The sequence below is a fragment of the Agelaius tricolor genome, unplaced genomic scaffold (assembly GCF_023055355.1).
Source record: "Agelaius tricolor isolate 1412-34295 unplaced genomic scaffold, bAgeTri1.0.p SCAF_5, whole genome shotgun sequence".
NCBI lineage: Eukaryota > Metazoa > Chordata > Aves > Passeriformes > Icteridae > Agelaius > Agelaius tricolor.
In genome coordinates this window covers 22,896,453-22,910,049 of record NW_027269265.1, presented here as the reverse complement: position 1 = coordinate 22,910,049, position 13,597 = coordinate 22,896,453, and the positions used below count along the sequence as shown (strand labels likewise).

At 39.5% G+C, this 13,597-nt stretch overlaps 1 protein-coding gene across 12 annotated transcripts in view; it reads left to right on the top strand.

Annotated features, from left to right (window-relative positions):
• Window positions 1–13,597, top strand: part of GPATCH2L (G-patch domain containing 2 like) — an 85,153-nt gene that overhangs the window by 56,332 nt on the left and 15,224 nt on the right. For 10 of the 12 annotated variants that reach the window (XR_011679163.1, XM_071426765.1, XM_071426766.1 and 7 more), the window contains 3 exons: window positions 600–639; window positions 2,786–2,871; window positions 12,327–12,418. Coding sequence is in view for 11 of the 12 variants with exons in the window: in XM_071426765.1 (XP_071282866.1) it covers window positions 600–639; window positions 2,786–2,871; window positions 12,327–12,418 (218 nt within the window). In the remaining variant the exon portion in view is untranslated. The remainder of the gene's footprint in view (window positions 1–599; window positions 640–2,785; window positions 2,872–12,326; window positions 12,419–13,597) is intronic. The other 2 variants (XM_071426769.1, XM_071426770.1) reach the window with 1 other exon arrangement.

Below are 13,597 nucleotides of genomic sequence, written 5' to 3'. Positions count from 1 at the left end.
TGTGTGGATGCTACTCAAATGCTCTTTTTTTACAGTCAGCTTTTTTTTTCATCCTCCCTTATAATGTGCCATTCCAGTAACTGCAGATCTTTTGGACATTAAGAGAAGACTGAGCCCCATATGTTCATTTTTTAAAATGCTTCTTTGTGGAGCTGTACTATGGGCGCATAACCAGACTGCAGAAATGATGCTGACAAGGCAGCTGTGAAATTACTTCTTCTTTCTTTGGTGTTATGTCTCCTTCCACAATTAGTGTATTTAAATTGTACTCAGCACTGGAAATAGTCTTGGTGCTTATCCTTTGGCATCTGTCTAATGCTGTTCTGGGGAATGGGTAGGTAAGGATGGCATGTCTTGACTGTAGTGCAGTGGGTCCAGCCTTCACCAGCTGTTAATACCTTATTTTCTTCCTTGGATATGAAATTCATTGTTTTTAATATGACTCCTGATGATGTTTAATCTTTTTCCTTCTCTCTCCATCTTTGTTCTTCCTTTCCCCTTCTTTTCTTATCCCAAACCCTCCCAAATCCCTTTTTCCTCCCCCATGTTCATTCCTTGGCATTGTGCCCACCTGTCCTTTCAACTCTGCCTCCTTCCAGTTTTTGGTTACCATCCATGGGGAAGAGAGACCGCAACCAGGTAAGGAGACTCTGCTTTCCTTTTTTATTTTCTTGGTTCCCTTCTCTCTAGAAAGAGAGTGCTGGCTTCTGATTTCTCACACACTGTGGCCTGTGTACTTGAGGTAAGGCAGTCCTGTCCCTTCTCATTTTGTTAACTGATGTCTTCTGGACTTTGAACACAACCCATTTCCTGGGCGTTGTATTGACTATTTAAACTGAATAGCACAGTTTATACTTTTATTTATCTCCCTGTTTCAGGTTAGTGTTTGCCATCCTTTCTGACAGTGAGTGGGAGGGAAAATGCCTCTTGACAGGAGGAGCTTTGGCCTCTCAAAATTCCATAAGAATTGGAACCTTTTTCTCTTTTTAAATGCTTTGTTTTGCCTTGTTTGGCTCAGATTTCTACCTGATAGTCTCATCCACAGAGAAGGGAAAAAATGGTGAGCTTAAATTTTGTAGTTAAATAGCTGTAAAATGTACTTAAATAGCAGGAAAATGTAAGAGGTGATAAGCAAGAGAAATAGGCATTCTTGTAACTGAAACTCTTGTGTGTGCACTTTTATATTCTCCAGTAACTCTTTCTAAGCTTCAGTGATAGATTTTTTTTCACTTTAAGATATAAAAGCTCAGGTTCTTGATAGCAAAGAGCAAAAAAAACATTCTTCTGTTTGAGCAGTCATATTGTAGCAGTGCTCCTGGCCATGCACACTCCTTTCTATTCCCGTATGAGTTGTTTTATGGTTGGTGAGCAGTAGGACTGATTTTTTTCCCTTTCAGGTGACTAAAAATGCATATATGGCAAGAAATAATTTTCAAACCTTTGTGCAATTGCATGTTTTCCATTAGTGAGAACATTTTACAGATTGCTTTCATATTGTTGTAATAATACTCTTATCTAAAGATAAGAGTAATTATATAAGCTTTAAAATGACCAAAAGTAAATTTTGTTTTTCTTAAATGAACTTGAATCAGCCATTCCAGTAACAGAGGGTTCCTGGTGATTCTCCCTACTGTGCAGTTGCAGTGTTACTGACAGTAACCAAGCAGTCCCACTTCAGGAGGAGCTCCCTGATAGCAGCAGCTTTGTAGTGCATCTTGTTTCTCAGGAAGGTGGAGGGTAAAGGCCTAGTACTGAGTTCTGAAGTTGCAGACAGCTTGTATGAGGAGTCCAGCTACAGGTGTGGATTGTTCCTTTTTCCTTAATTAAAAATGCATCAGTAATCCTAGTAATACAAGAAAAGCATTCAGGAGATTGGTGTAGCACTTTGCAAAGCAGATGGAAATTAATTTTGTGCTTGAGGTGTGAATTATAAATAAAGAGGAAATAATAAATGGAAGTATAAAGCAGGTCCCTCAGAGAAACTACCAGTCTAAAGCTTCTGTTTACATATTGAGTAAAGTTTGTTCCATGCATTGATTGACCAGATTATTCCATTTCTGTCCTGACCATTAAAAATCCTGACCATTGCATTTTGTACAACAAGCTGTCCTGCACAGGTTTGATGCCCTCAAGATTTGTCTAGTGTATGTCTAATGGAGTAGCTTAGAGTAGCCTGACCATGCATTGTTTCAAAAATTTGTTTTAAGCAGTTTGCAAAGACAGCTTGTGAGGCTGGAGGAGAGTGAAGGAGCAACTCACTTGCCATGGAATGAATTGGGTGCTCATTGTGAGCTTAACCTGGTGGACCTGAGTCTTCTAGAGGTCTGTTTCAGTGATATACACAACCCTTGGGGATAAAGGAACTGCTCTGTGCTTGCACAATTCATAACAGCGACTTTTTTCTCTGCAATGTGAAGGTAGACAAGAGGCTTTCTGAAAGAGAAGCAGATTTTTTTTCTCACAGTGTGCAGCAATAGAGCACTTATGCTCTTAATCAACCAGCATTTTTAATAATGCAAGTTGGAAGAGGAGTGTGCTGAGGCTGTCTGTTGTGAGAAGGTGGTTATGAGATTTGCTGTTTCACCCTTTGTGCTAGCCTTTTGTCTCAACTGAGAGTCTGTTCTCATCTAGTCTTACCTGTTGAGGTGCCCCAAAAGGTCTCCTTCTACTATGTGGACAGCTGAAAGTCTCCTTACACTGTGTGAACAGAACAGATCTGAGGAGCTTTATCTGGACACTATTTCTTTTAATGCTTTGCTTAAATAAAAATCTCTTGACTTTCCAGTTCAATCCATTATCTCCTCTCTACTCTCTGGATGTGCTTGCTGATGCTTCCCACCGAAGATGCTCACCAGCACACTGCACTGCCAGGTAACTCCCTTGCTCTGCTTTCTTGGGGTTGTCTCACTTCCCTCTCCTGGATGTCTTCAGTAGTACTGTGTGATCTGAACAGGAATGGATCTGTAACTTAACACACTTTTCCCTGGGAAGTCCAGGTCCAAACTTAGCACAAAATGTAGCAATGCACTTTATTTGAGAATTTCAATGAACTAAGTGCTTACAGTATACAAAACAGTATATGACAGACAGGCAGAACATACTGTTCCTTTAGAAATAACTGCAATATGTTTTGAAATGTGCAATGAGTTGCTGTAAGTCTGTTTTAAAGGTACAAATGGACATAGTATCATTGCCCACTATTAACATTGGAAGAAGATGAGAGGGAAAATGCTGACAAACTGGTGTAGGTGACATGCTGAAGCATCTTGCTATCCTAGGTGTCTAAAATAGACCCTCTGAGCAGATTAAGAACTCACCTGAGGTGACCTCTAAAGCTTGATACCTCTCTGTAGCAATAGCTGAAACTTAGATCTGGTTTGGCCAGATGTTAGGTGTATCTAAGTCTGCATGGTTTGGGTTAATATACTGTTCAGGCACCTTCTGCTGACTAATCTTAAATTAAATTCAAGTGTTGGCCTTAGAGGTGACTCCTGGTTTTGTGCTGCAGGTGACTGTCTAAAGGTAAGGTGCCCTTGAGCTCGTTTTCCTGTGCAAGTAGAGAAGGCCTTGCTTTGGACACAATTCTGCTTATGTACTTGTACCAGGGGCCCAATCTGAAAGAAATGTCTGGACTTTTAGCTTCATGGCTTTCTTTCCCTTGTTAATTAGCAAATAGAGCATGAAAAATGTACTAAGGTTGTATGTGTCTGAACAGAAGCTTGGCACCCACCCAGCAAAGCCTCTCTTCCCACTAGCTTCTGCAGGGAATTCTGCGATGTCGCACCATGACCTCATGCTGCTGTAGCCAGCATGTTAAAGCTGGAAAAGGGGAGGGAGGAAGAAATCAGCTCTTAAGTGTTCAACTGGATGAGAATGAAAGGAATTCAGAAGATTGTGCATCAGCAAATTGATTCCTTTCTGTGCTTTTGCCCCACTCTGGGGATGTTTTCTGCCTGGGAAGCAAGAAGATTAAATGGTCTCTTAATTTTCAGCTAGGATAGCCTTTCTTTTGTCTCCAGTGTTTTAATTGGTGCTTTGTAGAAGTTTGTCTTCCAGAAACGTGAGCTGGACAAATCCTGTTTGCAAATTCAAACTGGGGAAAATTTCTACCTTTGTGATGGTCAGTGAAGGCCCTTTGCAAAGCCAAGCTCTTTGTAAGGGATTTCTAAACCTTGAGGGATTGTGTTTGCTAGGCTTTTCTGAGTGTATAGCCTAGGTAACCAGTTAATATAAATGCTTGGTTCCCTCCTTTAATGAACAGATGGCTGGTGTCCTGACAAACATAATCACTGATGAATTGTTACTGAATTGACAGAGAAATTGTGCCATCCCAGATGCAATTGTGTTTTTAAATGCCTGGAATTTGAGAAAATAGTTCCTATTTTAGTGTGAAATGTGCTCAAGAACCTTTATAGGAGAAAGAAATATGAAAAGAATGAATGTGTTTTGTGGCCCCACGTATGTGGGAAGGATTGAACACTTTGATACAAGGAACTTCCTTTATGTAAAGATGCTGCTAAGGGCACAGAAGGAGATTGTTCCTTCAGAGAAACATCTTAATAGTAGTTCTTCTTTAGCTTTACATGCCAAGCATACTTGTTAGTAGTCCATTTTCTTACAGGAGGTTCAGCTGATCTCTCTAAGCTCAGATAAGCTATTGCCCCAGTTAACATCTGCTTTTGCCATGTTTGGAATCAATTTCAGTAGTTTGTGCTTCAGGAAGCTTCTAACAGCTTCCACCTCATCCTGGAGAAATTCTGCGCTGAAATTTGTTAGAATGGGATGTGCGTGTGTGTGGGAAGCAAATTCTCTCAAATAATATGAAATATATTGGAAAAGAAATGGTCTTGATATTGTGGCCATCCAGTTTCTTCAACCTCATGCCTGCTGTGCCATGCAAAATCTCCTTTCTCTGCTTGGTTTTTGCTATGACAGAGTGTGTCCAGTGGAGTATATTTAGAATGGAGTCTTTTCTCTGCTATGGAACTGTTTTCTTTGTCTCACTGGTGGATTTTGGTGCAGTTTATCTGGAATACTGGTAACCCAGTATTTTTGTGTAAGCAGAGCTGAAGGCCAGAATACTGAGTGCAGCTGAGGATTGTGAAGGAACTTCCTCCTTGACACTGACAAGCCCATGTGGAAGGTTCCTTGGGAAGTCTTATTTGAAAGGCAGTATAAATCGTACACTACCTTTCTTGATTTATGTCTATGATGAGAAGAGCTTTCATTCAAAGTGTATGCACAGCACTGGGAATTTCACACCCATCATTAGAAGCAGTTTTGTGTGTGTGGTGACTGTTATCATTAGTGGTATAATTTTATTTTGTGAAGCAAGGAGAGTTTTCTGCTTTCTTGCAGTCTTCCCAAGGGATGGCTGGTGTATTAATTTGCTGTATTGCCTCCTGGCTGTTCCCAGACTGTTTTTCCTCTTCATCATGGAATTTTTAATGGCCCGGCTGCCTCTCGGGAGGCATGCAAGGAAGAGTACCTCAGGGATCTCTTCTTTTTTCACATGCCTATAATTACTCTCCTTTAAGAGCACAAAACGTTTGCTAATCATGTCTTGTCTGTTAAGGTTTCGACTTCATGATGCAGACTGCTAAAAGCAAGCAAGTAGAGACTTAGACAGGCAACTCAAGGGATCCTTCCCTCTTTCCCCTCTGCCCGTTTGCCTCTCTGGGAGGAGCGGTCTGAGCAGAATTTTGTTGTTGAGCTTCTTCTACTTAAGAGGATTTTGTATAGGCTGAAGCTGAATATTTTATTAGATGTTGGTTATTCAATATTCTGTAGCTGAGACGATATTGTAGGTTGTTGTTTGATGGAATGCTATTCCTTTGAGGCAGGATAAGAGTTTCAGAAGAGCCTAGAACCAATGTTCCCTTTAATTTGAATAGCAGGCAGAATAAGAGAGAAAGGTAGAAGATAAATTGTCCCTAATGCCATTTATTATTTGCCTAGCCTTGAAAATAGGATTATGAGAAAAAAAGCAATTAAATGTTCCCACTGGAGGTCACAGGAAAAGTGGACCTTGGATGGCAGGCAGATGTTGAAGGTGGAGACTTGAAGAATTGTATTAGACCTTTGAACAACACATATAAAGAAATGCTTTGCATGTGCTCTGTTAATACTAACTGTAAATCTAGAGTTTAATTTGATTTAGAAGCAAGTCTGTCATCTTGCCTGGAACATGGAATAAAGATGTAAATGTATGTGTGATCTCCTCATTTACTGCCAGTTGCCCCATACTCTGGGTTTAGTGGTGCTGTTAAATTGAACAGACTTGAATGTCTCAAATTCGAGTTCTGGCTCTAGAAATACTCTTGTGAAAACAAATATTGTTCTGTCACTTCTGTGTCTGTACACAGAGATCTTGGTATTTCTGCTTCTTACCCCTGAGCATGTGGAAATACAGGGATTGCCTGCAAGGTCAGGCCTTTTCTGAGGCAGCCAGAGTGAACAGATGTCCACAATTTCATACTTTTCCCACTTGAGCAGGACAGTATCCAGTTCATTCTAGGCAACTTTTCTCTCTATTTTTTTTACTCATTTTCCATTTAGCTGGAGGTTTTCATGTCTTCCTTTGCTAAAGCCTGGCTAATATTCCAGTTGGGACTATAACTGAATTCTTCTGACAGGCATGCAATGAACAGCAGCTATCAACCTAGTGTCACATGCAGTTGACTGCGGCCTAATATTCCCATTTTGATGAATCCTAATTCTCTGGAGTGAAAAATAAATTCCCCTTGGCTTCAGAATTTTTTTGTTTTACTTGCTATTTCAAATCTATGTACTCAGCAGATCTGGCAAACAGTAGGAGTCTTTCTGGCACAGTTAGAGTGTGATTCACTGTGAAAATAGGGAATATAATATATGGGATCACATCTCTGCTTAGAGTGCTTACATGGAAAACAAGAAGAAAATGCATTCACTTGCATTTGCCACATGCAGACTTTTAGGAATGAAATTGCCACATCATTATAATGCTTACTTGGGGAACAGACTGCTGCTGTTGAAGATCTATGAGATTTGGATGATTGAAGAAGTGAACTGACCTATTAGAGATTTTGGAATCTGAAAATGTGCTCTAGAAGCCTTCCCAGGAGGCTCTGCAGGGCATAGGAGACTGCTGTGCATCAGGAATATCTACACTGGGATGTGATAGCAAGAACCACTTGTGCGTGTGGGAGCTTTGCATGCAGATAGGATGAGCGACTTGTATTGATTTACACATGTTATGTGCAGATTAGACTGGTGCCCAGCTGGCTCTGTAGTCAAAGAGGAGGAAGAAGTCTGCTTTTACTATTAATTTTGTGAAGCCACCATCAACAGCCTCAGGTCACACCTCAGGGCTTAGAGAAAGAGCCTTTCATTTGGCTTGTGTTTGCTCTGAATAAAGCATCACAACAGCAACAGCAGGGTTGTGTGGAGATTTAGTAGCAGTATCTTTGTTAAAAGGCAGTCTCTATTAACATTCACTTTAACATGAGGATAATAACATCCCTTGTTTTTCTAGTAGTAGACTAATGACTGCCTCTCACTGTATAATGCACGTGCCTTGCTGCTTCTGAGATTAGGGTTAGAATAAAGAGTGTAAGCAGACAAGCTGGATGGTGTGAGATGACAGTGAGAGGCATACACCCACAAGTGTGCGGTGTGCCTCTTGCCTCCAAGAAGGCCACAGGTTGTCACATTTAGTTCTGTATGGCCCTTTCAGAGACCTTTGTTGCAAGATTGAGCTGGTTTTTACCCTGAATTTTCAAAGGTGGACTTCATGCTACAATTTAGATTTCACAGATAGCGAAGTTTTCAGGGTCCTGATGCTGTCCAGTAAGATTCTTTGTGGAATGGTGTCTGCTTGTGCTCTGTATTGTCTCCCACAGATTATATTGCCAATCCTAATTTTCTGTTGAAATACTGTGGTAGATGTGAAATAGTGGCAAGCTCCCGTGCATGGTCATCTCAAACTGCAGAAGTGAGATGGGAATCCTGTGTATGCAAGCACAGATCAATAAAAATCATGTAAATAAAGTCATAGAAAAAATATGTGGAAAAGAAATGAAAGGAAGCATTACTTCTGACACATTAGAGACTACCATGAATTTAATCTTTCTGCATAACAAAGCCTGTTTTTTCTCCAGCATGATCTGCATGCAGATCTGGGTACCATAAGTACTATGTTAAAAACAAAAGACAAAAAGTATTTTCTGAATAATTCCTTTAGTTTGTCATTACAAAAAATATTATCACTGTCAAAAAGACACTATAGACTTTTCATATTGTTGAAAGCCATTTTTCCTATATTTGTGTAATTTTTCATTCACTAACTCCTGGCAGTGACTGCTGTGTGAGTTGAATATATTGCAGCCAACAAAACAGCCACATTTTTGATCCTGATTTGTTTCTCTAAGTGTGTTCTCCTTTTTCTCTTCCAGGGTTAGAATTTCTGTTATCTCTAGATTGTAAACTACGTTTTCATGTTAGTCTCTGGTCACCTGGCAGATCCATCTGTGACTAAGCACTGCAACTTTGGTTTTTTCATATGATAAACCTGTCATAGTCCAAAAGAAACCAGGGAATTATTTTCTCATTACTGTTTATGCAAAATTGAAGAAAGCATGGAGGCCTAGCAGAAGAGAGAGAAGACTAGTAAGGACAGTGTAAGTTCTATTTTACTTTGTAAATTTAGGCCCAGATCTTTCATCTTACAAAGTTCTGGTCTCAAACTTCTTCACAGAAGGCTGTGACAATGCACAATTATGCATTTTCTGTCAGCCTTTCCTGTTCTAGTCTACTTTAGAGTAATTTTTAACTGTTCGGAAGAGTTGTTAAAATTCAGCTTTGGAAGGAGAACTAATTCATCATTGCAACTTGTGATATTTTAATGTTTTATAATTCAGCCTATCACTGCTATGGTGGGTGCTGTGTGTATCCATGACCTGATTTTCCTAGTGGTGGTGTTTCTAGGAGTCTGCTTTTAAACTGAGATTCATGAATTCTGTTATTTCAATGATATAGACCTTCATGCAAGCTAGAGATTAGAAATTTACATTGAAAAGTGTGCTATCTACCAAAAATCTCCATATTTCTTAAGTTATACCTCAGGCATCCTTTCTGTCCAGGCCTTAATGAGGACTATCATCCATGAATGGAGTCTTCTGCTCTTCTCTCTCCCAAGGTACTTACCACCTGGAGATTCCCTTCAGATTTATGGTGCCTGTAAAGTGCACCAGCCACTTGAAATGACACTTTTACCACTGGGTCAGTCAGAGCCAGTGAATAATCAATAGGTTCCTGATTTACTAACTGAAGTGTGGGTGATCAGTAAGGGATAAACCTGAAAGAAAAATATTGTACAGAGACAATTTATGACCTCTGAGCCTTTGTATCTTACTAGATACAGCTATTAGATAGAGCATTCTTGCTAGGAGTCTTCAAGTGAAGTATGATTTGTCTTTACATGCACTACAAGAAGGGATTTTGAAATTCTTCTAATTTCATTTTTCTTTTTTTTACCCCTTGTGTAATCATCAGGTAGGGGTAGATGTTCGGGTATGTAGCAGAGAGCCAGGAGCTTTTATGCAAAATCTAGCTGTAACATTTGTGAGCTGGGAAAAATTGTATTAAGTCTCTTGGAAATGATACTACATACTTCTTTCCTAGTCCGTAGTGCTTCTCCACCTAGAATCAACTGGCTAATGTTGGTGTAAGTTCATAAAATTAAAAAGGGAACATTTAAAATTTATTTTTGTTGTTACATTATTTAAAATTAATTGGATTATTACATACAATTATATAATAGTCTTGCAGTTATTAATCTAATACTGTGTCACTGAATGCAAAATAAAAAACGGAATCTTTTCTTCAGGCTATGTGTGTTTAGATGTTTCAGAATACATGGTTAAAAGCTATGTTAAAACACTCTATAGCCACTATTATAGTCATGTGGAAAAGCAGTTTTTTGCATTCACAGAGTTACTTAGAGGTGAGTCACTTTGGTGTACAGACATGAGATTTGAATGTGCGTTCTGTAGATGTGCCACTATTTTTGAAAGCTTTTTTACCTCCAGGGAAGGTTTCTCTAACCACCTCCCTGGGCAGCTCATTCCAATGTTTGACAACCCTTTCCTTGAAGAAAGTCCTTCTGATATCCAGCCTGAACCTCCCCTGGTGCAGCACGGGACTTTGTCTTCTCATTCTTCTGCCAGCTGACTGGGAGAAGAGATTGACCCCCACCTGGCTACACCCTGCTTTTAGGTAGTTGTAGAGAGCAATATGATCTTCTCTGAGCTTTCTTTCCTCCGGGCTAAACAACCCCAGCTTCCTCAGCTGCTCCTCACACGGCTTGTGCTCTGGACCCTTCCCCAGCTCCATTGCCCTTCTCTGGGCACACTCCAGCTGTGTCCTTTGTAGTGAGGGGCCCAGAACTGAACTTATGACTTGAGGTGTGACCTCACCAAGTACAGGGGAATGACCCCTTCCCAGGTTCAACTGGCCACAATATTCTTGATCCAAGCAATGATGCCACTGGGCACACACTGGCTCATGTTCAGCTGCTGTTGATCAGCACCCCCAGGCCCTTTTCCTCTGGGCCATTTTCCAACCACCCTTCCCCCAGCTTGCAGTGATGAATGGGGTTGTTGTGGCCAAAGTGAAGGACCCAGCACTTGCTCTTGGTGAGTTTACTGAGAGTACACTCCATCCCCTCAGGAGACTTTGTCTGGTTGTATTCGTATGTGCTCCCACATTTGAAAAACTGGCTGGCTGTGAAACGTAGCACTATTTTAAAATTTTTGAAGCTGTTCTTCAATGTCAGATTCAGAGGACAGATCTTATAGACTTCTTGTAGAACTTTTGAATTTTAGTTGAGAAGATGGAACAGTAGGTGTTATCTTTTTTTTTTTTTGTGGTTGCACCTTTTTTTTTCAGGTAAATAGATAGACCCAGCAGCATTCAAACAACTTATAGACTGGACTAGCATAGGAATTTCTTTGTGGTCCCTGCACTGTTCTGTATAAATACAAAAGCACAATTTGGTTTTGCACAAATTCAGCATCTAAAATGATACATATTGTAAATATGTGGGTTTGGTTTTTTAATAGATTTTTGTCATGAAAATAAAAACCCGTTAAGTTTTTCTTTTTTTTTTTTATATTTCAAAGGCTTTAGTATGTGATAAAAGTGTTTGTTAAACTTTCAGGATTATTTTTAAAGTCAAAGTAACAAGCTTTGAAGACACCGAAGCTTTTCAGCACTTAATCATCAAAACTTGTAGGGTTACAAATTTTACATCATGTAAGCTCCTCACAGTCTTTAACTGATTTTATTTGCACTGTAGTTCTGCATTTTGCACATCAGATCTCATTATAAGAGTGGCCAAGGAACTTGCCAAAGGAAGTCTGTTATACTGGACAAAGAAGGGATTTGAACCCAATGTCATTGCTGAATTATGCCTTTATATCCATTATGGATGGTATTTGAGGAAGTTCTCTAGTCTGCTGCAAAAACTGTTATATCTGAACTAAATTTCTCTGCTTCCTACAGGTACATGACTTGGAGGAGTTCTCAGCTCAAGTCAGTTCCACCCATACAGATTTCTTCTTAATTGGCAAATGGCTACTTCTTAATTGGCAAATGATTAAACTGAAATAGCCATTAGTAGGCTTCAGACTTAACAGTTGATATTAACAGAACAGATTAAGGATTTGAGCTAGTTTAGAGGTGCAACAAGGCTGCCATAAGTCAGATTCAGCTGTTTGCACAGCACTTTAATAAGGAAATAATGTTTTTAAAAACACATGAGACAGCTTTGTGTTCCTAACTTTATGAACTTACTACTGTAATGGAAACAACATGCGTGGACATTTGGCATTATAGGTACATTCTAAGATGACTCTACAGTACCAAATAGATTGCAAAATAATTTCTGACTAAGGAGCAAATATCATACAGTTTACATAAAGAGCAATCTTGCAGACATTTGTTATTCTTCCATAGAAGTAATGGTAGGACACATATCACATCACTGCTTGATTACGTCTTTATGTATGCAAGCAGTTAGTTTGGAATTAATTCAGAACCAGAAGGCTGAAGGCTTTAAAGGCTAAGGAATAATTATTCTTCTGAGAAGTTTATGTGTGAGCTCTTAAAGGAAGTGGGAGCATAATTTATATTGACAAAGAATGTGAGTAAAACTCCCTGAGAAACTTTTGGGTTGTGGTACTTACTAGTTAAGAAGCTGATGGGAAGGTAGGAGCTGGAGGTGACTGGTCAGTCTTACAGAAATGTGATATGGGAATTGAGTTTAATTTGTTTTATTTTCTCCATAGGCAAGCAAATGTCCATCTGGGACCACCATGTTCAAGGGACATCAAGAGGAAACGAAAGCCAGCTGCAGCCTCCATGTCTAGCCCAACATCAGGTAACCTCCAGCATTTTTATAGTCATGCCCCTTCTGAGCGAAGCACCACAGGCAAAGGTAGCATTACTTTGGTTTGAAACTAATCAAATGTGTTGAGAGGGCATATTGTGGTTTTGCATAGCATCAAAAGCTGCCTACTGAACAATTTTTTGGCAGTGTAGCAGTGGTAAGTTAATTTGCAGTGCTTCACCTTACTGTGAATAGTAATCTACTTCTTCATAAGGTGTTATTTCCACTGTCCTAAAATATGCAGTTCATAATTGGCAGTTGATCAGTATGCACAGTGTTCCTTCAGTATTGGGCTGGCATTAGCTGATGGCTCTGATGTCCTTTATCAGGGTATTTGTAGACACTTTCACAGGAGCAAAAATCTGGCAATTTCTGTGTAATCATTGGGTGAAACCGCTTACTCCTTGGGGGTTGTCTTATTCTTTTGGATGAAAATAGTTTTTTCGTGTTATGGGGATGTAGTCATTAAAATACTGGTCTATTTTCATGTGGCAGATTTCTGAAAAGTCATTGATTAGTCATCAGAATACGAAAAAGCTTTAATTTGGTGAACACGATGGGTTTTAGCATGTTTCTTTCTGTCCTTTGACCTTACCCTATCTTGTGACTATCCGCTGATACGTGTTCTTCCAACTAGTTTATTAATAACTCTTGTAATCCAGTAACAAGGTAGTGGGTAAGATGATGGAAAAAATAGAGATGTAAAAACAGTGGGGAAGACCAAATAAACTGATGATTAATAGAGGGAAGTTTGTGTTTCTTCCTTGGGCTGGTGGATAGACAGAATAATGAAGTAGGGAAGAAAGCTGAGCTTTCTCTCCAGGCCACTGATCTGGATTGCAAATTGTTGGAAAGGTTCCTTACTAAAAAAAAAGAGACAAGAACATTATTAATCTGTTTTTCAGCAAAAGTCTCATCTATTATTGATTATTTATTTAGGTTATTCTTTCCTGGCTTTTGAGTATTCCATTTTGAGATGTTTGAACTTCTGTAGTAAAAGGGATAGTATCTGAAACCACAGAATCTTAGCACTGGAATACTAGATTTTAGTGGTATGAGTGCTAATGTCTCACTGTCCCCTGTTACCTGTCCATTTATTTATTATTCAGAAAGCTTCTGTTTCCATGCCTACGTGTTTCAAAGTACTATTTGAGTTGTACTTACCTGATA